The sequence below is a fragment of the Lepisosteus oculatus genome, chromosome 22 (genome assembly GCF_040954835.1).
Source record: "Lepisosteus oculatus isolate fLepOcu1 chromosome 22, fLepOcu1.hap2, whole genome shotgun sequence".
Taxonomy (NCBI): domain Eukaryota; kingdom Metazoa; phylum Chordata; class Actinopteri; order Semionotiformes; family Lepisosteidae; genus Lepisosteus; species Lepisosteus oculatus.
Window position 1 is genome coordinate 14,533,315 of NC_090717.1, and position 25,488 is coordinate 14,558,802.

At 52.0% G+C, this 25,488-nt stretch overlaps 1 protein-coding gene across 1 annotated transcript; it reads left to right on the forward strand.

Moving 5' to 3' along the window:
- LOC102688822 (seizure 6-like protein) lies at window positions 1-24,187 on the forward strand. The gene is made up of 17 exons (XM_069182193.1): window positions 1-218; window positions 12,839-13,372; window positions 15,073-15,209; window positions 16,621-16,816; window positions 16,905-17,090; window positions 17,215-17,386; window positions 17,565-17,731; window positions 17,893-18,087; window positions 18,369-18,507; window positions 19,086-19,282; window positions 19,612-19,806; window positions 20,657-20,848; window positions 21,217-21,411; window positions 21,551-21,586; window positions 21,713-21,827; window positions 22,941-23,046; window positions 23,216-24,187. Exons 1-17 carry the CDS (start codon window positions 65-67, stop codon window positions 23,243-23,245), a joined length of 2,946 nt encoding a protein of 981 aa, XP_069038294.1. The 5' UTR covers window positions 1-64; the 3' UTR covers window positions 23,246-24,187.
- Window positions 24,188-25,488: the final 1,301 nt, after the last annotated feature.

Below are 25,488 nucleotides of genomic sequence, written 5' to 3' on the forward strand. Positions count from 1 at the left end.
AGGGAGGGAGAGAGAGAGGCAGGAGGAGGCAGCCGCGCACTGCAGCGCTCAGTCCAGCCGAGCGATGGAAGAAGCGCAGCGCAGCGACCCGACCCGGCGAGCGGCTGTCCCAGAGAGCAGCCTCGGGGCTCGGGACATGCGCGCTCCGTGTCGGCTCGGACGGGTCCGGAGAGCCGTCTTCTGGCTGGGGCTGCTGTGGGCACTCGGGCTGGCCCAAGGTAAGCGGCTCGGTTCTGGTTCTGGTCCGGCGTGCCTGTGGCTGGACTGTGCCGAGAGAGAGGCGGGGAGTCACCTTCACTCTGCCGGGTCGCGGTCTTGTTTACTCGAAAGTTGCGCTGCTCTCCGTGACCAGACTGTGCGATCTGAAAGTGCGCGAGTGGGCAGAACCCCCGTGTAGCGGCATTCCCGGGAGAACGGTCCCCTGCCCCCCGAGGGACCGAGTTATTGATCGGCTCTGACCGGTCGAGGGGCGGTCTGGGATCCTCCTCGCCTCGCGTGTTGGGCAACAGCCGGGGGGTCCCCCCGCGCCAGGGCAAGCGCGAGCCGCCCGCGGTCTGTACGGCGCGTGGAGCCCCGTGTCCATGTGCACGCGCGGGCCTGCGGTCTTCACGGACCGCTGTGACTGCGGCGCGAGCCGGCGCTCGGCGGCACGCGGGGAGATGTCTAACACGAGCTGCACAACGTGCATGAAGTGACGCGCGCTGCTGTTAGAGGCGTCGATGTTCTTGAAACTCAATTTGAAACGTTTATTCTTATTATTTACACTACCTGTGTAAAACGATCGGTATTCTAAAACCTCCAAGGAAAATAATAGAAAAAAAAAACATTGCAGTAGCTTACAGCACGAGTGGAGTGCTCTGACACAGATACAGCTCTAGACTCTCACACTGGAGTCTGGGACACCGACACAGATACAGCTCTAGACTCTTACACTGGAGTCTGGGACACCGACACAGATACAGCTCTAGACTCTCACACTGGAGTCCGGGACACCGACACAGATACAGCTCTAGACTCTCACACTGGAGTCCGGGACACCGACACAGATACAGCTCTAGACTCTCACACTGGAGTCCGGGACACCGACACAGATACAGCTCTAGACTCTCACACTGGAGTCCGGGACACCGACACAGATACAGCTCTAGACTCTCACACTGGAGTCCGGGACACCGACACAGATACAGCTCTAGACTCTCACACTGGAGTCCGGGACACCGACACAGATACAGCTCTAGACTCTTACACTGGAGTCCGGGACACCGACACAGATACAGCTCTAGACTCTCACACTGGAGTCCGGGACACCGACACAGATACAGCTCTAGACTCTCACACTGGAGTCTGGGACACCGACACAGATACAGCTCTAGACTCTTACACTGGAGTCCGGGACACCGACACAGATACAGCTCTAGACTCTCACACTGGAGTCCGGGACACCGACACAGATACAGCTCTAGACTCTTCTAGTCCCCGTGGAGTCCAGCACACTGACACAGCCCAGTCACAGACTCTTACAGGCCATGTGGAATAATCATACACAATCCATGGAACATGAGATGGGCTTTGTTTCTTAAATATGCTTTGTCTTCCTAAATGTGGCAGACGATGAATTCATTTACATTACGGACTGCCTGAACTGTAGGGAAATTAATGACTTGAAGCTCCTCCCTGCGGTCTTCAGATTGTTAACAGCCTGTATCTCCAGCTGTGCTCTGTGCTCTGATCCTACAGTCTCTCCTGTTGCTCCCTCATGGCCCTCGATCAGCTCCTGCTCGCACAGCTGAATAATTAGGTCATTAAGCGATGGCCGCAGTTGTCATCAGGTCAGCAGACACTGTGTGCTGCTAACAGGCAGCTTCCCCTTTATCACAGCGAGATAACGATGGGGCCGACACACTGGGAGTCACACATCTGGTTCCTTCGGCTGCTGTTTCAAATTGATTTTCAACGAACTTGATTGGCATGGCCAATAAATTACTGTGTTGCCCAAGAAATATCAATTAGCAGAACATTTCCAATCATCCACAATAGTGACAGACTGCTGTTGTCCGAGAGGCTCACTGTCTGCTCCTTGAGCTTTGAATGCACACGAGGACCAGGACACAGCACACACCTGGCTGCCCAGAACAACAACAGTAACAGTAATATCACTGGCCGGGGGCAGCAGGTCCGACAGCAGGAGAGCAGAGACTAGCTGAGTGGACATGTGACCTGTGATTGGATTGTGTATCTGTGCGCCTCATTTGTGATCAGATCGTGCCTCTGTGTGCCTCTGTGTGATTTGTGATCAGATTACGTGCCTGTGTGATCTGTAATCAGATTGCATCCCTGTGTGCCTCTGTGTGATCTGTGATCAGATTGTGTGCCTGTGGATCTGTGATCAGATCGTGTGCCTCTGTGTGATCTGTGATCAGATTGTGTGCCTGTGTGCCTCTGTGTGATCTGTGATCAGATTGTGTGCCTGTGGATCTGTGATCAGATCGCGTGCCTGTGTGCCTCTGTGTGATCTGTGATCAGATTGTGTGCCTGTGGATCTGTGATCAGATTGCGTGCCTGTGTGCCTCTGTGTGATCTGTGATCAGATCGCGTGCCTGTGTGCCTCTGGGTGATCTGTGATCAGATTGTGTGCCTCTGTGTGATCTGTGATCAGATTGCGTGTCTGTGTGCCTCTGTGTGATCTGTGATCAGATTGCATGTCTGTGTGCCTCTGTGTGATCTGTGATCAGATAGCGTGCCTGTGGATCTGTGTGATCTGGAAGTCCAAAGGCCGACTCTCTGACTTGGCTGTGCTGTTCTGGAAGGTTGTGTGGATTCCCTGGGCTCTGACCAGCTGTTCTGGGCCTCATAGAGATAGGTGGGACAGACAGCGAGACCAGAGGTCACGTTTGGGCTGCACAGCTGCACAACTGACTTCTCTCGTTGCATGAACTGCTCAGCTGGACAGGCACCTTTCCTTCCTGACTCGATCAGACTCTGCTGAGCTTTGTCTTGGGGTTATTTTGGTCTCTGTAAAGTTGAAGTGATGCAGACCGACACAGAACAAGGACAGGCCCTGGACAGAGAGCCGACATTTTACACAGCACTGTAAATGAGATCTTACTGGTACATTGTACAATTATAAGACAATTGCTCTTGATATAAATTCTTATTTTTTTACTCTATATCCTACCATTCTGTTTGCTTTTTTATTTTTATTTGTTCTAATTATTGGTTCCATTGCTGTCTGGGTAACAGCCATCAGTCTCACTGGTGTGGAGTGACTGGGGTCAGTGGCCCCAGGTGTCCAGCCTGTAAGTAGCAGCTGTCAGTCTCACTGGTGTGGAGTGACTGGGGTCAGTGGCCCTGTCTTGCCAGAGTGTGTTAGTGTCCTGTAAAGAGCACTGGTAGAAGCCATCAGGCCTGGAAACGTGTTTCTCTTACCTGCCTGTAGCACCGGCTCATCTCTGCCGCGTCTGTGCTGGTGCTGCTGTCTGCTCCTTGTTGAGCTAGCAGGAGTGGTGGAGCTCACAGGACTCGTTTCCACATGCTCACACGAAGGGCAGCTGGCCAGAGAGAGGGCTGCTGATGGTGCTGACCCTGTTACGGTCGGTCCGTTTTCTTCTCCTGCCGCTGCTGGTCATATGTCCAGCTACCCCACTGTCCTTCTCCACTTCCCTGCCTCTCTCGCAGATGAAAAGTGCTTCGGTCTCCCTGAGGCAAATTAGTCTCATATCTTTATTCATTTCCCACTTCTCCCTTCTCTCACTTAATTGCTGTAATGACGTCCTCTGGCTCTGAGCCCTGGGGGTCAGTGAGGCAGTGAGACAGCAGGCGAGATGTGTTCACAGGCAGCCTGCTGCTGAGATAGGCAGCCCGCACACTGACCAGGAGAGACTGGACAGCCTCCTCTGACTGACAACTGAGCAGGAGAGACTGGACAGGCTCCTCAGTCTGACCACTGATCAGGGGAGACTGGACAAGCTCCTCTCAGACTGACCACTGACCAGGACAGACTGGAGAGGCTCCTCTGATTGACCACTGACCAGGAGAGACTGGACAGGTTACCTGCACACTGACGAGGGGAGAGACTGGACAAGCTGTGTGTCCAGTAGACAGTGCATTGACCAGGATAGACTGGACAGGCTTCAGCCAAGAGCTTGGTTGAAACACAATGCACAATGTCAGCCTCACAGGACCAGTGTGGCCAGATTGGTGCGTTTCTCTAGTATTTCTCTGTGTCTCTCGCTTCCTCTCAAACTCAAAGTGCTTCACTGTGTGAGCAGTTAGGGTTTAGACAAAGGTTCAAGGAAAGGTATAATTTATCCCATGTTTCAATCGACAGTTATTAGAGGAAACTACAGTGGAAATAACAATATGGGGAGAGAGAGGAGTCAGGAGCACATGGTAAAAATCCTTTTCTTGGATTATGATCTTGAAATAGTTCGTTCTTATCGTGGTGAAGTGGAGATGGTCTGGAGAGGTTGTGTTATTAAGTTATCCCTGAGAATTTTGTTAAAAGACATGAGGAATAGCTGACTGGCAGGCAAGCAGTTAACGTGTTAATAAGTTTCTGCTGGCTCCATTGCTGGAGTTGGAATGCCGCAGAGCTGCTGAACAAAAGGAGCCTCATCCCACTAATCGCCCAGCCTGAACACTGACGCTTTGTGAGCACGGCTCGGAATTCGGAGCGCATTTCAGAACCACGGCTCTGTGGACAGTTCCCTCCAGCTCCAGCACTACTGGCCAGATCGCCATACTATAGAAAACCTGTAAAACAGGCTTGTGGAGGAATGAGCACAACGTGTTCAATATCATGAAGAATTTATAATCTATTTATTCCTCAGTAGCAGGGTATGTCTTATCTATCATCTATCCCACTCCCTATTTACTTTCCTCTCTCTGCCTCTGCTTCTCCCCACTGGTGGTGGGAGCACAGCCTGTCCTCTCTGGGCAGCCAGGTCTGCCTGTGTCCAGTTTCTATGGCCAGGCTGTGGTCACTGAGCCTGTACTTTAAGAGGGTCTGTTTCTTTTTGCTGTCTCTTTGTTTCTTCTGCTGTCTCTTACCCTGATCAGATATTCAGCTAGTGTGTATTGTCTGTTTAGGATTCTGTAGCATTCCAGTTTGTGTGGTGCTTGTCCCACTGGGACACACTCTCTTTCCCTCTCCCTGTTTACCTCTCTCTCTCTTTCCCTCTCCCCCTCTCTCTCTCCCTCTCTCTCCCCCTGTCTATCCTGTTGTGTGGGGCTCTGGCTGCCTGCCTGTGCTAATGACAAGCGGGGTTGTTCAAGCCTGGCCATCAGCAGGGTTGTCATGCTCTCTCAGTGACAGGCTCTGAAAGGAAGCTGCCCCAGGGGGTACTCTGGCAGAGAGCATGTGGGTATTCTGTGGGAGAGCCAGGCGCAGCTCTGCAAGATGCCTCATTTCCTGCAGAGAAAGTGCCTCTCTCTCCGGGTGACTGGGGAGCTTTTAATGTTCTCAGGATCAAGAGTCTTGTAATGTTGTCTGATACAGAGTGTGAGACAATTACACATTTAATCTAGTCCACTGTCGAGCACAGAGGATTTCTGGTTATGCTCCCCTCTGTCCCCATCTCTGTCTGTCTGTGGTGTGTATCATTCTTCTTTCCCTTCACTCTACCTTCAACAATGCCAAATGACTTAGGCGCAGCAGAACAAAATCGCCTCCGTGCTTGTGGCCTTCAGTCATTCACACGCCTCTCCTGCCTTGTATTCAGAGTGCAGAGTGCAGCTCATCCCCTCAGCCGAGGAGAGTGAGTGAGGCGGAGAACAGGGCAGCAGGAACAGCAGAGAGAGGGAGAGGGTGGCAGAGCCAGTGTCTGCCTCTTTGAGCGCTTTGCTGCTCTGTCCTTTGCAATTAAAGACCTTGTAAGCAAACACAAACACTCCATTTCTCCAGGGATCTCCAGCCTGCACTTGCCGAGGAGACTGAGGATGAGTGTTACAGGGTACTGAGACCCCAGTTCACAGCGCACTGAGACCCCAGTTCACAGGACACTGAGACCTGGTACAGGTTAGGTTTGGGCTCATCATGTAGTTCTGTAGTTAAAGCAACATGAGGCTCTCAAGATGTGATTTTGAATCCATCTGCACAGCAGACACAGGACTGAAATCTTACAGAGTCCTGTAAGAATCTCCAGCCTCGTGTCTTTTCCCCTTGTGTTTGAGATGAGGCGAGCAGAAGGACCGTGCTGCTGTGTGTCAAGGCTGGAGGAGTGATGACAGGAGGATCAGTGTTTCCCTGAGCACAGTGCAGCAGGATTAGAGCTGGGCAGGTTCAGGGCTGGCATAGGAGCATCACACGGAGCTAAGAGGATGACAGCTTCAGCTGAAAGTAAACAGACCAGAAAACAATGGAAACAGAGAAGCTTAGTGAGCTGTAAGTGCCTGGATGTGTGATACAGTAATCCAGCTGGTCTGTCTATGTCTCTCTCACTCCCTGTGTCCATCTCACTCTGTGTCTCTCTCACTCCCTGTGTCCATCTCACTCTGTGTCCCTCTCACTCTGTTTTCTCTCTTCCTTGATCCAGAATTGGGTACAAAATAATTAACAAGCATAATAACCTTCTACACTGAAAGAAAAAGGAAAGCCAGGTCAGGAATGTGCCTGGCCTGGCCTGTGTGTGTCCAGCACTAGCTCTGTCTCTGACCCTCAGGCTGTGTCTCCTCTCCCAGAGTGACCCTGATCAGTCTGGAGTCTGGTAGACAGTGGTAAGAGATAAGACAGGTTTTCATTCTGGAGAAAAACAGTTCCCACATGTCTGTATACCTCTCTCAACTTCTCTCTCCTGGCATCTTATATAGCTGTGATCTCTGGGCTGATAGGTCTGTCTGTATCCTCTTTCTATGGCCAGCCTGTGGTCATCACGTTGTGCTCCTGGTTGTGTGTGCCTGGCGAGAGCAGACAGTGCGAGGGGAACCAATTCTACTCTGTCTCTGCTCCGTCTCTTCCGTTCTCCTGTTCACTCTCACCCAGACTGACTGCTTGATTCTTAAAAGTGCTAATGACTCTCTCTCTAGTGCTAACTGTGTTAATTGAGATTAATTGACTTTGATGATGTTGTGTGTTTTGGGTGAGGGCTGTTGTGTGATCCCCTGTGTTCTCCAGGCTGCAAAAGGATTGATGCCTTTTTCAGACACTGCATTAATTCTGTTATTCACACTCTGGAAATACACACAAATGTGTGTCTTTGTTAAAATGTGCTTTTGGTACCTGTGTACATGTGCAATGAAGATTATATGTGTAGTCTACAATTATTATACAGTAGTTTTCTGTGTGTAGTGTAAATAATCTGTTTTGTGTGTATAGCTTGAGTGTGCAGTGTGAGTATGCTTTGAGTAGTTTGTGTATATTGTGTGTAATGTGAGTAGTGTAAGTATGCTGTGAGTAGTGTGTGAGTATAGTGTGAGTAATGTGACTAGTGTGAGTGTGTGCTGTGAGTAGTGTGTAAGTATGTGTGAGTAGTGTGTGAGTACAGTGTGTGTAATGTGAGTAGTGTGTGAGTAGTGTGTGAGTACAGTGTGTAGATGTTTGCTTAGCAGTTGCTTCTTCCTCTCCAGAGGGGAAACAGAGCCCTCTCCCCATGTCAGACTTCAGATAAGCCCATCAATAATTCAAAGTGAGATTCTGGGGAGAGACTGCGGAGGGAGAGACAGTTTCTATGTCTGAAAGCCCTTCATCTCCTGTAGGCTGGCAGGCTGGGGGGATCACACAACATCGTTAAACAGCAGCATGCCACCCTGCCCTGCAGCCTCTCAGCTCTGATGCAGGACTGCTTGTCTCCCACTTCTTGAGATTGAAGGCTTCATTGCTGTCGCTGATCCTGGGCCGAGACTTTAAGGCCTTTCCAGGGTCTGTGGGGAGGTCAGACACGTTCCCAGGTGAAGCGTTCCACTGGCACCAGAATTCCATGTGAGCTGTGCCCGGCAGTGCCCACGCGCTCAGTGTGTCTTCGAACCCCAGCCGCACGCAGCGGCTGTCTCCTCTGGGTGCCCCACTCCACTGCTGCTCGGACCGCTTATTTTTAGCAACTGGGTCAGCATGACACAACATCCATCACACACACGTGCACGCACACACACAGGGAGACGGATAGAGGGAAGAGACAGTGAGAGGGGGGAAAGACATGGAGGGGTGTGGGCACGGAGCAAAGGCGACAAACACAATCTATCACCCTGCATCCACACTCGTCCTCACTCCGCACAGGAGCTGCGGTATGGCCACGTCACTGCAGGGCTCAGACACCTGGCCTGCTCTGTGTCTGTCCGGCAGACTTCTTCAGCTTTTCATGTTAATACCAATCCCGCTCTGGAGCCCGGAATTCTCCAGTGGGCAGGAGGAGAGAGACGGGAGACGTATCCCAGGCGTGGTCTGTGGTGGAGGGTTGGGACCTGGAGACAGCGAAAGGCCAAGTTAGCAGGTGTCACCTACCAGTTCACATGGTCAGTGTTGGCCCTGCTGAGAGCCCAGTGCTGGGGGAGTCCACACGGTCAGTGTTGGCCCTGCTGAGAGCCCAGTGCTGGGGGAGTCCACACGGTCAGTGTTGGCCCTGCTGAGAGCCCAGTGCTGGGGGAGTCCACACGGTCAGTGTTGCTTTGTCAGGTGAGTAGAACAAGCGCCCAGGACTGAGGATCCGTTAGGAGCACCCGAATGAGTATGGTGGGCTACTCTCCTCTCACTCGTGACCCTTTGAATGTTCTCATCATCTTATTTACAACCACTGTCACTGGAGGCAAAATGGAAAGAGAGAAATCTGTCATTGCTCTGAGATCACTGGAGCAGTTTTACCAGCTATGCGCTGATGAATGTTACATTAGAACAATTGCTGCAAATTAATAGCTAACAATTAATGATAAACGTTACAGCAACCAGTATCTGGTAATTAAAACTGTCCTTTGAGAGGGTCTCCTGCAGCTTATTCCTGTCCCACCTCAGGGTGTCAGTAATTAGAGTCTCTCCCCTGCAGGGTACAGAGCCTCACGCAGTGTCTGATCAGCAGCAGCGTGAAAGGAGACACAGACAGTGGTGGAGTCATACAGGGACACTCAGAGACGAGCAGGCACTCACACACCCCCGTCCCATTCACAGCCTTCACAGCGAGGAAGTTCTCACACACAGTGCGACCCACCACAGACCTCCTGCCTGATCCCAGGACAGAGTCCTACAGGCTCAGGGTGAGGAGACATGGTTTCCTATTGGGCTCAGGGTGAGGAGACAGTTTCAGTCTCGGGCTCAGGGTGAGGAGACAGTTTCAGTCTCGGGCTCAGGGTGAGGAGACATGGTTTCCCTATTGGGCTCAGGGTGGGGAGACAGTTTCACTGTCGGGCTCAGGGTGAGGAGACACAGTTCAATTGCTGAATTTTCTTCCACCTCAGCCGTAATGTGTGGCACACAGCTAATTAAGCTCAGCTGTGTGTAATCAAGATCACTGTTCGCAGGTTCTGTGGACAGGGAACTGTGCTGAAACACTGTAGCTCTACCAGGGATGTTCTGTGCTTCTGCCTGGGCTGAGGAGACCTGGCCTGGCATCATCATTGAGGCTTGTAACTGACCAGACCACTCTCCCCTGGCGCGGACTCATGTTCATCAATTAGTGTAATTAACCGTCACCAGTAAAGGTCAGACGGTGGATGAGAAGGAAACCTTCACACATTTTAAATCAATTAATTAATAGGACACTAATGGAAATGTAATGCAACATGAAATCTTAATTCAGTGTAGATGTACAATGCTGAACACTGTGTTATTAAATGGCATGTGGTGCATTTTCAACTAAGTCATGTGGGAATATCTGGTTAATGTATTTTCCCTGAATCAAACTAAAAACATTAACATGCTGTGTTATATTCACCATAAAAAATTTCACTGATGTTACTTGTAGATTAAATCCGTCAGTGTTTTGCAGAACTGCAGAATAAAATCTCTCTCGGCTTTTCAGTTTCTGAAGGAATGTTTTTTTTGTTTTTCTGTCGACGTAAGAATGGACACAATTATCAAGCGGGCATGTTGAGTCTGCAGACAGCGAGCTGCTGTCGCCCTGCATGTTGGACTAGTGAGTGTTGCTGACGTAACAGTGCAGTGACAGCTCACTTCTGTACCACTGCGACAGCACTGACCACAGTCCACACAGGGTGAGCCGGCAGAAAAATAGTACAACTACACTCTGTAGGAGCAAATATTATGGTACTTTAAAATCCCATTTGAGATCTTGCTGGTCATTCCCTGCTTGACTCACACACCCTGACTTCACATCCCAGGAAAATATAGTCCTAGCTTCACCAGAAACATTGTTGTGAGGGACTCATCAAGTTTGTGCTGAGAAATTGCTGCACTGTGTTCAGCCGTGCAGTAGCACAGGGTTACAGACCTGGAAGGCAGTGTGTTCAGTAGCTCAATTTCAGTGTACTGGACTGCAGTGAATTCAATGGCTCAGTGTTAGAAGCTGGGACTGCAGTGTGCTCAGTATCTCAGTGTCGGTGTGCTAGACTGCAGTATGTTCAGTAGTTCAGTGTCAGTGTGCTGATCTGCAGTGTGCTCAGTAGCTCAGTGTCGGTGTGCTGGGCTGCAGTGTGCTCAGTAGCTCAGTGTCGGTGTGCTGGACTGCAGTGTGCTCAGTAGCTCAGTGTCGTTGTGCTGGGCTGCAGTGTGCTCAGTAGCTCAGTGTCGGTGTGCTGGGCTGCAGTGTGCTCAGTAGCTCAGTGTTACAGGCCTGGGCTGCAGTGTGCTCAGTAGCTCAGTGTTACAGTGCTGGGCTGCAGTGTGCTCAGTAGCTCAGTGTTACAGTGCTGGGCTGCAGTGTGCTCAGTAGCTCAGTGTTACAGTGCTGGGCTGCAGTGTGCTCAGTAGCTCAGTGTTACAGTGCTGGGCTGCAGTGTGCTCAGTAGCTCAGTGTTACAGTGCTGGACTGCAGTGTGCTCAGTAGCTCAGTGTCGGTGTGCTGGGCTGCAGTGTGCTCAGTAGCTCGGTGTCGGTGTGCTGGGCTGCAGTGTGCTCAGTAGCTCAGTGTTACAGTGCTGGACTGCAGTGTGTTCTGTGGCTCAGTGTTACAGGCCTGGGCTGCAGTGTGCTCAGTAGCTCGGTGTCGGTGTGCTGGGCTGCAGTGTGCTCAGTAGCTCGGTGTTACAGTGCTGGACTGCAGTGTGCTCAGTAGCTCAGTGTCGGTGTGCTGGGCTGCAGTGTGCTCAGTAGCTCAGTGTTACAGTGCTGGACTGCAGTGTGCTCAGTAGCTCAGTGTTACAGTGCTGGACTGCAGTGTGTTCTGTGGCTTGGTGTTACAGGCCTGGGCTGCAGTGTGCTCAGTGGCTCGGTGTCGGTGTGCTGGGCTGCAGTGTGCTCAGTAGCTCAGTGTCGTTGTGCTGGGCTGCAGTGTGCTCAGTAGCTCAGTGTTACAGTGCTGGACTGCAGTGTGTTCTGTGGCTTGGTGTTACAGGCCTGGGCTGCAGTGTGCTCAGTGGCTCAGGGGGTTGCAGTGGTGTGTTCAGAGAGCTGCCTTTCTTCGTGTGTCATTATCCAGCCCTGTTGTCAGGCCAGTGTATTGATCCTCTCTCTCAGCAGCCAAGTTGGCTCAGTGTCAGACAGGCTGTTCAGCACAGTGCATTCATGCTGAGTTATAAATTTAAAAATACATTTCTGAACACATCAGATGCCCCTGGCAGAAGGGTGAACCAAAAATGTCAGCCTGTGTGTCCTGTGTGTGTGAGGGAGAGAGAGCCTGTGTCCTGTGTGTGTAAGAGAGAGAGAGTCTGTGTCCTGTTTGTGTGTGTGTGAGAGAGATAGTCTGTGTCCTGTTTGTGTGTGTGAGAGAGCCTGTGTCCTGTGTGTGTGTGAGAGAGAGTCTGTGTCCTGTGTGTTTGAGAGAGAGAGCCTGTGTCCTGTGTGTGTGTGAGAGAGAGTCTGTGTCCTGTTTGTGTGTGAGAGAGAGAGAGAGTCTGTGGCAGCCCAGTATGTGATCTCCTGTCACAGCCTGAGGAACAGTGAGTCTGTCTCCCAATAATGCTCCTTCTGTCTACAGTATATGTAAAGATTTTATAATATGTCATTGTTGTAAATGTCTGTAGATTTTATATTAATTTTATTTTTTGTTTTGTTTCATGGGAATTTCATTATTTTATTTGCTTTGGCAACACTGATTGTACCCATCGATCATGCTAATAAAGCACCTTGAATTGAATTGAATTGTCTGTGTCCTGTGTGTGTGTGTGATAGAGAGCCTGTGTCCTGTGTGTGTGTGAGAGTCTGTGTCCTGTTTGTGTGTGTGTGAGAGAGCCTGTGTCCTGTGTGTTTGAGAGAGAGCCTGTGTCCTGTGTGTGTGTGTGAGAGAGAGCCTGTGTCCTGTGTGTGTGTGTGTGAGAGAGCCTGTGTTCTGTGTGTGTGAGAGAGAGCCTGTGTCCTGTGTGTGTGTGAGAGAGCCTGTGTCCTGTGTGTGTGTGTGAGAGAGCCTGTGTTCTGTGTGTGTGAGAGAGAGCCTGTGTCCTGTGTGTGTGTGAGAGAGCCTGTGTCCTGTGTGTGTGTGTGAGAGAGCCTGTGTTCTGTGTGTGTGAGAGAGAGCCTGTGTCCTGTGTGTGTGTGAGAGAGCCTGTGTCCTGTGTGTGTGTGTGAGAGAGCCTGTGTTCTGTGTGTTTGTGAGAGAGCCTGTGTCCTGTGTGTGTGTGAGAGAGCCTGTGTCCTGAGTGTGTGTGTATGTGTGTGTGTGAGAGAGAGCCTGTGTCCTGTGTGTGTATGTTAGAGAGCCAGTTGCACTTCTCCAAAGATTCCTCACATTGCTGACACATGTTAGCTATGACTCATCCCTGGAGTTTGAATGGAGGGAATTTGAAAGTCTTGATGTTCTTCCAGGTGAAGCTCCCCAGACTCCTCCCTCGTCACCGGCCAGCCCTCAGGGCTCCCTGCTGGGGGCTCTGGGGCAGGGGCAGCCGCCTCTCAGCGGTGGGGAGGTCGCAGGAGATGCTCAGGAGCTGCTGGAGTCCGTCCTGGCAGAGAGGGATTTCCTGCTCAGCAAAAAGGGGGCCGCGTTTCCTACGGCTCTGCCAGGAGACTTGAACCCCAAACGCATCCTGGCTGAGGTGGGGCGCCGAGGGGGGATCCTTTCTTCTAAACAGATTAGCGCCGCCCGCAAGAGACTGAGACCCCACGAGACGTCTGCAGCTCCCCAGCTGCTCACCCCAGGACCCACAGACAGAGAGCCAACAAGAGCCTCAGTTTCCCAGTGGCACTTTACGACTGGAACCCCAATGCCCAGCGTCCCCTCACTGCTCACTGCAGACATACCCCCCACACTGACCCCTGGGAATGAGGAAAGACCAAATGCCTCCGCCCCCACTATCGACACCATGACAACTGTCGCTAGCTCTGGAACCACGCAGGCTACAGGTAGGAGCCTGTTTGGCTATCTAGCAGGCTGCCTGTCTGATTGTGTCTGTCAGTCCAGCAGGCTGTCTGTCTGATTGTGTGTCTGTCAGTCTAGCAGGCTGTCTGTCTGATTGTGTGTCTGTCAGTCCAGCAGGCTGTCTGTCTGATTGTGTGTCTGTCAGTCCAGCAGGCTGTCTGTCTGATTGTGTCTGTCAGTCCAGCAGGCTGTCTGTCTGATTGTGTGTCTGTCAGTCTAGCAGGCTGTCTGTCTGATTGTGTGTCTGTCAGTCCAGCAGGCTGTCTGTCTGATTGTGTGTCAGTCCAGCAGGGTGTCTGTCTGATTGTGTGTCTGTCAGTCCAGCAGGCTGTCTGTCTGATTGTGTGTCTGTCAGTCCAGCAGGCTGCCTGTCTGATTGTGTGTCTGTCAGTCCAGCAGGCTGTCTGTCTGATTGTGTGTCTGTCAGTCCAGCAGGCTGTCTGTCTGATTGTGTCTGTCAGTCCAGCAGGCTGTCTGTCTGATTGTGTGTCTGTCAGTCCAGCAGGCTGTCTGTCTGATTGTGTGTCAGTCCAGCAGGCTGTCTGTCTGATTGTCTGTCTGTCAGTCTAGCAGGCTGTCTGTCTGATTGTGTCTGTCAGTCCAGCAGGCTGTCTGTCTGATTGTGTGTCTGTCAGTCCAGCAGGCTGTCTGTCTGATTGTGTCTGTCAGTCCAGCAGGCTGTCTGTCTGATTGTGTGTCTGTCAGTCCAGCAGGCTGTCTGTCTGATTGTGTGTCTGTCAGTCCAGCAGGCTGTCTGTCTGATTGTGTGTCTGTCAGTCCAGCAGGCTGTCTGTCTGATTGTGTGTCTGTCAGTCCAGCAGGCTGTCTGTCTGATTGTGTGTCTGTCAGTCCAGCAGGCTGCCTGTCTGATTGTGTGTCTGTCAGTCCAGCAGGCTGTCTGTCTGATTGTGTGTCTGTCAGTCCAGCAGGCTGTCTGTCTGATTGTGTGTCTGTCAGTCCAGCAGGCTGCCTGTCTGATTGTGTGTCTGTCAGTCCAGCAGGCTGCCTGTCTGATTGTGTGTCTGTCAGTCCAGCAGGCTGTCTGTCTGATTGTGTGTCTGTCAGTCCAGCAGGCTGTCTGTCTGATTGTGTGTCTGTCAGTCCAGCAGGCTGCCTGTCTGATTGTGTGTCTGTCAGTCCAGCAGGCTGCCTGTCTGATTGTGTGTCTGTCAGTCCAGCAGGCTGTCTGTCTGATTGTGTGTCAGTCCAGCAGGCTGTCTGTCTGATTGTGTGTCTGTCAGTCCAGCAGGCTGCCTGTCTGATTGTGTGTCTGTCAGTCCAGCAGGCTGCCTGTCTGATTGTGTGTCTGTCAGTCCAGCAGGCTGTCTGTCTGATTGTGTGTCAGTCCAGCAGGCTGTCTGTCTGATTGTGTGTCTGTCAGTCCAGCAGGCTGTCTGTCTGATTGTGTGTCTGTCAGTCCAGCAGGCTGTCTGTCTGATTGTGTGTCTGTCAGTCCAGCAGGCTGCCTGTCTGATTGTGTGTCTGTCAGTCCAGCAGACCTCCCGCCTGATTGTGCGTCTAGCAGATTGCCTGTGTGTCAGTCAAGCCTCTGTGTATCTGTGTATCTCCCTGTGTGGCCTCTACAGGAGAGCTGCGCTCAGACTGGCTGAGGGCTGTCTGTGTGGGTCCTGTGACAGTGAGTTTGGTATTGTACTCTCTCCTGTTTGTCTCTCTTGGATCGCAGTGTCCAGGTGCAGTGTGGGTTTCTCAGACCCTGAAGGCCATATTGACTCCTCGGATGACCCCCCTCCACCCTCTGGGAGCTTGCTGGAATGTACTTACACTGTCACTGTGTACACTGGCTACGGAGTGGAGCTGCAGGTACACACTGCACACTGTACCCCAGCACTGCACACTAACACACTGCACACTGTACCCCAGCACTGCACACTAACACACTGCACACTGTACCCCAGCACTGCACACTAACACACTGCACACTGTACCCCAGCACTGTACACTATCACACTGCACACTGTACCCCAGCACTGCACACTAACACACTGCACACTGTACCCCAGCACTGCACACTAACACACTGCACACTGTACCCCAACACTGCACACTAACACACTCCACACTGTACCCCAGCACTGCACACTGTACCCCAGCACTGCACACTAACACACTGCACACTGTACCCCAGCACTGCACACTAACACACTGCACACTGTACCCCAGCACTGCACACTAACACACTGCACACCGTACCCCAGCACTGCACACTAACACACTGCACACCGTACCCCAGCACTGTACACTAACACACTCCACACTGTACCCCAGCACTGCACACTAACACACTGCACACCGTACCCCAGCACTGCACACTAACACACTGCACACCGTACCCCAGCACTGCACACTAACACACTGCACACCGTACCCCAGCACTGCACACTAACACACTGCACACCGTACCCCAGCACTGCACACTAACACACTGCACACCGTACCCCAGCACTGCACACTAACACACTGCACACCGTACCCCAGCACTGCACACTAACACACTGCACACCGTACCCCAGCACTGCACACTAACACACTGCACACCGTACCCCAGCACTGCACACTAACACACTCCACACTGTACCCCAGCACTGCACACTAACACACTGCACACTGTACCCCAGCACTGCACACTAACACACTGCACACTGTACCCCAGCACTGCACACTAACACACTCCACACTGTACCCCAGCACTGCACACTAACACACTGCACACTGTACCCCAGCACTGCACACTAACACACTGCACACTGTACCCCAGCACTGCACACTAACACACTCCACACTGTACCCCAGCACTGCACACTAACACACTGCACACTGTACCCCAGCACTGCACACTAACACACTGCACACCGTACCCCAGCACTGCACACTAACACACTGCACACTGTACCCCAGCACTGCACACTAACACACTGCACACTGTACCCCAGCACTGCACACTAACACACTGCACACTGTACCCCAGCACTGCATACTAACACACTCCACACTGTACCCCAGCACTGCACACTAACACACTCCACACTGTAACAGGACTGTCCTACTGTACTGTGACTGTAGCTCCTCTTGTATCTGTAAAAAATAAGCTGATTAAAAAGTCAGAGCTGCTCTTCCGAGGATGAGGTCAGTCAGTAAACTAGTATGTACTGTATGTTATTGTCCAAGTGTCTATGGGAAATTCAGGTCATATGTGTCTCTTTTCCCCCTGCAGGTGAAAAGTGTAAATCTGTCTGAGGGAGAGCAGCTGTCAATCAGGGGCGTAGATGAGGGTGGGGTCCTGCTTGTCCTGGCCAATGAAACACTGCTGGTGGAGGGTCAGGTGATCCGCAGTCCAACCAATACCATCTCGGTCTTCTTCCGAACATTTCCCGAGGGGGGGGTGGGAACCTTCCAGCTGCACTATCAGAGTGAGTCTGGGCCTTCCTGCCCTAACTCTTCCTTTAAAATGCTGCAGAAGTGTTTGTCTGTCCATGGGTGATGATGTTTGTGTGTTAGTCTTCAGGCTGAGCTGTGCATTGCCACGGCGTCCTCACCATGGCGATGTGTCAGTGCTGGACCTGCACGCAGGCGGCATGGCGAAGTTCCGCTGTCACCTGGGATACCACCTGCAGGGGGAGCCCCAGCTCACCTGTCTCAACGCCTCGCGGCCACACTGGAGTTCCCACGAGCCGACCTGCCGGGGTGAGGTGCACAGCGTCCCCTAGAGGATGGGTAGATATTGTTCATTCCAGTGAAGACTGGACCTGTGGTGCAAACACAAGCCTTTAGAAACTGTTTTCTCTCTCTGCTCCGCTCCCTCCGGCAGCGCTCTGTGGAGGGGCAGTGCAGAACGCTACAGTGGGCAGGGTTCTGTCCCCCTCGCCCTCCACCAGCACGAACGACAGCACTGCCATCAGCTGCTCGTGGACACTGGAGGCCCCTGCTGGACAGAGACTGCACCTGCACCTGGAGAGGCTGGCCCTGGGGCCCACAGACAGGTGTGCCAGTCTGTACCAGAGAGAGAGTGTCAGTCTGTGTGATAGAGAGTGTCAGTCTGTGTGATAGAGAGAGTGTGTGACAGATAGAGAGAGAGCGTTAGTCTGTTGTTGTGTCTCAGTGAGTCCGAAGGCCAGCCTGGCAGTGTGTTAGTCTGTCAGTGCTCTCTCCCCCTCTCAGGCTGGTGTTGTGGAGCGGTCTGGACGCAGGGTCAGTGGTCCTGTTCGACTCAGGCAGAGGTGGACCAATACCATTTGAGGGGGTGATCAGCGAGGGCCCAGCTGTCCGTGTCCAGTTCACTTCTGACCTCCCACAGCCCCCCGGTGGCTTCAACATCCGCTATGAAGGTGATCCCTCTGTCCTGTTCTTCCTCACTCTCTGCCTTCTCCTCTCCCCATCAGTCTCTCTGCCTGTGTGTCTCAGTCTCAAAGTGTGCAATGAAGGTGCTCCAGGTCTCCTAGATTCACATCCTAATCTCTGTCTCTCCTCTCTCTGCTGTTTCTCTCAGCGTTTGAACGTGGGCACTGCTATGAGCCCTACTTACAGAATGGGAACTTCACGACCTCTGACCCAGGGTATGGGGTGGGGGCAGTGGTGCAGTTTAGTTGCGCCCCAGGTCACTCTCTGGAGCAGGGTCCCCCCGTCATCGAGTGTGTCAATGATCGTGACCCCTACTGGAACGACACCGAGCCACTCTGCAAGGGTACAGACTGACGTTCTGACTGAGTGACACTGTCACACTGATCGAGATACTCTGAGACACTGTCACACTGACTGAGACACTGAGACATACTGACACATTGAGACACCGACACACTGACTGAGACGCTGTCACACTGACACACTGACTGAGACACTGAGACATACTGACACATTGAGACACCGACACACTGACTGAGACACTGTCATACTGACACACTGACTGAGACACTGGCTGACTGGCTCTTCTTTGTGTATTAAGTGTCTGTCTCCTTGCTCCCTCAGCGCTATGTGGAGGGGACCTATCTGGCCCCAGTGGGGTGATCCTGTCCCCAAACTGGCCAGACGCATATGGGGAGGGTGAGGACTGCAGCTGGCGGATCCACGTGGACGAAGACAGACGCATCCTGCTAGACGTCCAGCTGTGAGTGCCGCGCGGTGCCCGCTGCCCACCACACACCCGGCTCTCACTGCCACTGCCAGGATGGCAGGCTTCCTTGTGCCTTGACCGCTAACCCACTGGACTGTCCAGGAGGGAGCTGTTGTGTCTCACTAACTCATCTTGAGCTAAACTCCTGTCCCTGCCTCAAAGTTTCCTCCTTCCCTTCCTCACACCCTCCTCACTCTCCTCCTCACCCTCTTCACTCTCATGACTCTCTTCCTCCTCACTCTCTTCTTCACGCTACTCACTCTCAGAAATCTTCTCACTCTCCTCCTAAATCTTCTCACCCTACTCACTCTCCTGAATCTCCTCCTCACTCTCCTGAATCTCCTCACCCTCCTCACTCTCCTGAATCTCCTCACACTCCTGAATCTCCTCACCCTCCTCACTCTCCTGAATCTCCTCACACTCCTGAATCTCCTCACCCTCCTCACTCTCCTGAATCTCCTCACACTCCTGAATCTCCTCACTCTGCTCCTCACTCTCCTGAATCTCCTCTCTCCTCCTAAATCTCCAGAATCTCCTCACACTCCTCACTCTCCTCTTTCTATCTCTCTCAGTCTGAACCTCAGCGACAGTGATATTGTGACGATTCTGGATGGTGACGAGGTCACGACCCGCATCCTGGGACAGTACATCGGGGGAACCAGCCCCTTCAAGTTGTCGTCCTCGACCCCTGACCTCACCATCCAGTTCCACTCCGACCCCGCGGGGCTGCTGTTCGGGAAGGGGGAGGGGTTCATCATCAACTACATGGGTGAGATGGAGGAAGACAGTGGCAGGAGAGGCTGAGATAGAAGTACAAAGAGTGAGAGGAAAGACTGTATCTAAAATGTGTTAGATACACTCTCACTGTACAGCAGTCACTCTGCGTCTTCTGTATTATACAAGCAGAAGTACTGTACTCACGCACTATGACTTTGCTGCTTTGGGGGTACACACCATGCAGTACTGGTGCAGACTGGCTCAGCGTATCCCGGGGTTCTGGGAGCCTGTATCCATCCACTGGGAGCCCAGTGCTGTGAGCAGGGCCTGGGCCTGTGTGTGTCTCAGCCCAGGGTCTCTGTTGTCTCGTCCCGGTTACAGAAGTGTCCCGAAACGACTCGTGCTCAGACCTGCCAGAGATCCAGAATGGCTGGAAGACAACATCCCACGCGGCGCTGGTCCGAGGGGCCAGGATCACGTACCAGTGTGACCCGGGCTACGACCTGGTGGGCCGGGAGACCCTGACCTGCCAGTGGGATCTGAGCTGGAGCAGCCAGCCCCCCTTCTGCGAGAAAAGTGAGTGCGAATGAGAGAAAGAGGCAGAGTAAGATTGAGGGAGAGATCTGGGACCTGTAAAGTGTGGGTCTGTAATGGAAAGCTACTGAAGAAAAGTGTTTTTATGGGCAGAGCTGTGTTGTAAAAGCAGCTGGATTCTATGAACAAAGTGTGATTGTACCCAGCGAGTCAAGGGCACGGGATGTTCTAAGATTATGTTTATCTCTGCCCCAGCAAAAAAGGCAGATGCAAAACTGCACGTAGCTGTCTTCTCTGTCCTTCAAGGCTAAGATCTACAGTATAAGGACTGGAAAATTACTGTCTCACCTGTCTTTGTATTACTAACCAACCAGAATGAAGTAAACAAGTTGAGGTGTTGCGTCAGCTAAGTGTATAAAATAAGGGACCTTTCTCTATTTTACTTTGGAAATCAGCTCCCACTTGCTGCACAGACTGGTGGTTGCTGTTTTTCCCTATTGCGCAATATGTATAAATGCCTTACTGAGTGAATGAGAACACCTTTCCTGGACAGGTCCAGCTGAGGGTCACAGCCCTGACAAAAGGTCAGCAGGAGGTCAAACCCTAATCTGGCCCACGCCTCCCCCCTGCATGATAGCGTCATGCTTCCTGCTGACTCACTGGCATGTTTCAGCTCACTTGTCCACTCATCTAGATACTTTGCCACAGTGGCAGTCCCCTAGCTCAGCCCTAACCAAACGGCCCAGTCCTTGGGCGGGTTGTCCTTCTCAGCACACTGAGCTGTTCTCCACCGTGATTACAGCTGAGACCCTGGCTTCTGGTGCGAAACGGCAGGATTAACCCTGGGATCAATTAACTCCTGACTCGCTTTCTCCTGTGCTGTCTCTCCCAGTCATGTACTGTTCAGACCCTGGCCACGTGGAGCACGCCACACGCACACTCTCTGACCCCAAGCTCCTGGTTGGCACCACAATCCAGTACACCTGCAACCCTGGTTACGTCCTGCAGGGTGGGGCTATTCTCACCTGCTACGGCCGTGAGCCTGGCACCCCAGTGTGGACGTCACGCCTGCCACGCTGCGTCTGTGAGTCTCCCAGATGGTCAGGAGGGCAGGCAGTCGGTCAGACACACAGACACAGTCACACTGTCGTCTTCTGAATCCATACACCTCCGAAATGAAACACTTTTCTCAATGTTTCTTGGGCATTCAGGGCCATTTCCTGTGACACTGTCTTTGCAGTAATGTCAACACCTGTCCACCGTCATCTCCTCCTCTGCCTCTCCTCCTGATCTCTCCGCCTCCTCTGCCTGTCACTCCTCCCCTACTCTCGCCTGTTTCTTCCCTAACTATTCAATTCACTTCAAGAAGCTTTATTATTAGATTTTAATTCTCTTTCTCCTCTCCTCTGTCTGTCTGAACCCTGTCCATCATCTTCTTTCTCTCTCTCCCAGCGGAGGAGTCCGTGTCCTGTGAGAATCCAGGGCTCCCGGAGAATGGATACCAGATCCTGTACAAGCGGCTCTATCTACCTGGAGAGTCGCTCACCTTCATGTGCTACCAGGGCTACGAGCTGATTGGAGAGATCGCCATCAAGTGCATCCTGGGAAACCCCTCCTACTGGAGCGGGCCACTGCCACTCTGCAGGGGTGAGGCCGCAGGGAGGCAGGGGCTGTTAGCGCACGTACTGTACACACACAGGCCATGAGGAGCACACATTTGTGTTAGCAGGAGAAGGAGAAAGGTGCCCGTTGAGATGTTGACTAACTGGACATTGTTGTCTCACAGCCAGCCAGGACTGCTTTGACAACCATGCGCTGGAAGGTGAGTCCGCCTGCGTCTGTGCCTGACTCCCCATCGCAGTGTCTGTCTGTGAGTCTTGCTCAGTCTGTCCTGCTAATTCTCTCGCTCTGCTCCTGCCTCCCTCTCCATCTCCCTCTCCTTCTCTAGTGGCAGAGGCAGCTGCAGACTCCTCTCTGGACGGTGGGAACATGGCTCTGGCCATCTTCATCTTGGTCCTTCTGCTTTCTGTCCTCCTGGGGGGAGCATATGTCTACGTCACAAGGTCGGTACCCCGTTCGCAGAGCTCTGTATCTGCAGACAGACTGCGGAGGCACACTGAGCTGTGTACCACAGAGCTCTGTATCTGCACACAGACTGCAGAGGCACACTGAGCTGTGTACCACAGAGCTCTGTATCTGCACACAGACTGCAGAGGCACACTGAGCTGTGTACCACAGAGCTCTGTATCTGCACACAGACTGCAGAGGCACACTGAGCTGGGTACCACAGAGCTCTGTATCTGCACACAGACTGCAGAGGCACACTGAGCTGTGTACCACAGAGCTCTGTATCTGCAGACAGACTGCGGAGGCACACTGAGCTGGGTACCACAGAGCTCTGTATCTGCACACAGACTGCAGAGGCACACTGAGCTGGGTACCACAGAGCTCTGTATCTGCACACAGACTGCAGAGGCACACTGAGCTGTGTACCACAGAGCTCTGTATCTGCAGACAGACTGCGGAGGCACACTGAGCTGTGTACCACAGAGCTCTGTATCTGCACACAGACTGCGGAGGCACACTGAGCTGTGTACCACAGAGCTCTGTATCTGCACACAGACTGCGGAGGCACACTGAGCTGTGTACCACAGAGCTCTGTATCTGCACACAGACTGCGGAGGCACACTGAGCTGTGTACCACAGAGCTCTGTATCTGCACACAGACTGCAGAGGCACACTGAGCTGTGTACCACAGAGCTCTGTATCTGCACACAGACTGCAGAGGCACACTGAGCTGTGTACCACAGAGCTCTGTATCTGCACACAGACTGCAGAGGCACACTGAGCTGTGTACCACAGAGCTCTGTATCTGCACACAGACTGCAGAGGCACACTGAGCTGGGTACCACAGAGCTCTGTATCTGCACACAGACTGCAGAGGCACACTGAGCTGGGTACCACAGAGCTCTGTATCTGCACACAGACTACAGAGGCACACTGAGCTGTGTACCACAGAGCTCTGTATCTGCACACAGACTGCAGAGGCACACTGAGCTGTGTACCACAGAGCTCTGTATCTGCACACAGACTGCAGAGGCACACTGAGTTGTGACCTGACTTACAAAGACATGATCTTTTGATGAATCCTCACCGTGTGATCTTGTGATTCCTAGGTGCCGGTACCACTCACACCTGAGGCTGCCCCTGATGTACACCCATCCCTACAGCCAAATCACTGTAGAAACAGAGTTTGACAACCCCATCTATGAGACAGGGGGGGTAAGTAAGGATGGGGAGGAGGTGTGACTCTAAGACCATAAAATAAACTCCAGTCTACCTCAAGTGTAAAGAATTAGAAACCTGTACAACACTGACCTCACATATGACAACTTCTAAACTTGAGACTTGGAAGTAATGTGTCCATAATCCTTCTTTCTCTCATTTGCAGGACACAAGGGAGTATGAGGTGTCAATATGAGGAACCCCTATACGTCCAACCCCTCCAAGCCTGTCCCCACCCCCCGCCCCAAATGTAAATACCCCCCCACCCCAGAGCCTGTGAGTCCGGACTCGCTCTCTGTGAAAGGAACAGCACACTGACGCGCAGGGAGAGAGCGAGAGAGAGAGAGAGAGAATGAGAGAGGAAGGTTGAAGGGAGAGAAACGAGTGGAGAGAGAAGATGAGAGGGAGAGAGAGGGAGTAAGAGAAAATTAAAGAGAGTAAGAGAGGGAGAGAGATTCCCTTTGCATTGCCTGACACACAGCTCTTTAAAAACAGAGGCTGGCTGGAGTGAGTTAGTTCTTTTGGAAAAGATTCTGAATTAAAAGTCACTGCTAAATTATGAGGACTCGGCATTAGAAAGCTCATGATTCCTCACCCATTGAATGAGCACTGATGCTGTACTTGGAGACTGAGAAGATGCCCTGAACTTTAGAACTATCCACGCTGAGACACACTAACAGGGATAGACTGTCCCCTCTGACACACACTGAAAAAAACAGAGACACTGTCCCCTCTGACACACACTGACAGAGACAGACTGTCCCTTCTGAGAAAGTGACATAAACACAGTTCAGAGAAACACCGATACACACCCTGTGACACACAGCTCAGCTCACTCACAGAGACTCTGTGTGTCCAGCCTGTCAGTCTGGGACAGAAAGGGTCAGTGTGTCCATCTTTAGTCTCCCAGTTAGTCTGTCCTAATCCTACTGCTCTGCCTCATTTGTACAGGTTTGTACTGCAGCTGTTTTTAGCAAAAGGTTATGTTGTAGTTTCTGATCCCATATGTCTATTAAACGAATAAATTGAAAATATTTATTTTAATGTACATGTGATGTTTTATGCTGAGTATTGTAAATTTTCATAAAATGAACGCAAAAGATTTCCCTAAATAAATGGTAAAATAAAATAAAAATGACAATACAATCTTTTAAAAATGTGTGTGTACTCTTTATATGTTTATGTGCGCTGTGATGGCTCTCTGGCTAAGGATCTGCGCCTGTGGCTGGAAGGTTACCGGTTTGTATCCTGCGGCCAGCAGAGGAATCCTACTCTGTTGTGTCCCTGAGCAAGGCCCTTAACCCCACCTGCTCCAGGGGTGCCATATAAATGGCTGACTCTGCGCTCTGACCCCAAGCTTCTCTCCCTGTCTGTGTGTCTCACAGAGAGCAAGTTGGGGTCTGCGAAATGACAAATTCCTAATACAAGAAACTATATGGTTAATGGATAAAGTGATGATAATAATAAAGTGATCTCATCTTATCTCATCTCTTACTGCTGCTCCAGTTTAGGAATGTGCTGTTCACTCTCTTCACCACTCGGCGGCAGTGTTGTCACTTGTTGTAGCAGCAGGTTGCAGCCATTCAATTCAAGCTTGATCATCCCATTTGGGGAAGTTCGTTTTACAGTGCGCTCCCAATGTAACAACACAAGACAGATCAAATTTACCAACCAAGAGGTCACAGAGCCAGGGGGTTCAAGAACCAAGAGGTCAGAGTGTTACAGCAAGATGAGGGAGAAGATAGTTCTGAGATATTCCAGTGGGGCTGAAAGATTTCCTGTGTCTGTTAGTATCACACCTGGGGACAGAGAGGCATCTCCCAGACAGGAGACGTTTGAACTCACAGTGGGTGAGACACAATCCATAATACACTTGATTTCTTTAATAACTCCTTACACTTATGTAGCACTTTTCTGGACACTCCACTCAAAGCGCTTTACAGGTAATGGGGATCCCCTCCATCACCAGTGTGCAGCCCCACCTGGATGATGCGACAGCAGCCATAGTGTGCCAGAACACTCCCCACACACCAGCTCTCAGTGGGGAGAAAAACAGAGTGATGAAGCTCAACCTGCGGCTCCAGCTACCCTCCACCTGACAGTCTCAATAATCCTTCCACACACATACTGTAGCTCTACCCCAGTGCAGCCCCACCTGGGTGCTGCGCCAGTCTGCTCCGCACACACCAGCTCTCAGTGGGGAGGAGCGCAGAGTGATGAAGCCAGTTCAGAGATGGGGGTTAGTAGGAGGCCATGATGGGTAAAGGCCAGGGGGAAATTTGGCCAGGACGCTAGGGTAACACCCCTACTCTTTTCAAGAAATGCCCAGGGATTTTTAATGACCACAGAGAGTCAGGACCTCAGTCTTACCTCTCATCCGAAGGACTGCGCCTGTTTACAGTATAGTGTCCCCGTCACTATAATGGGGCATTAGGAGCC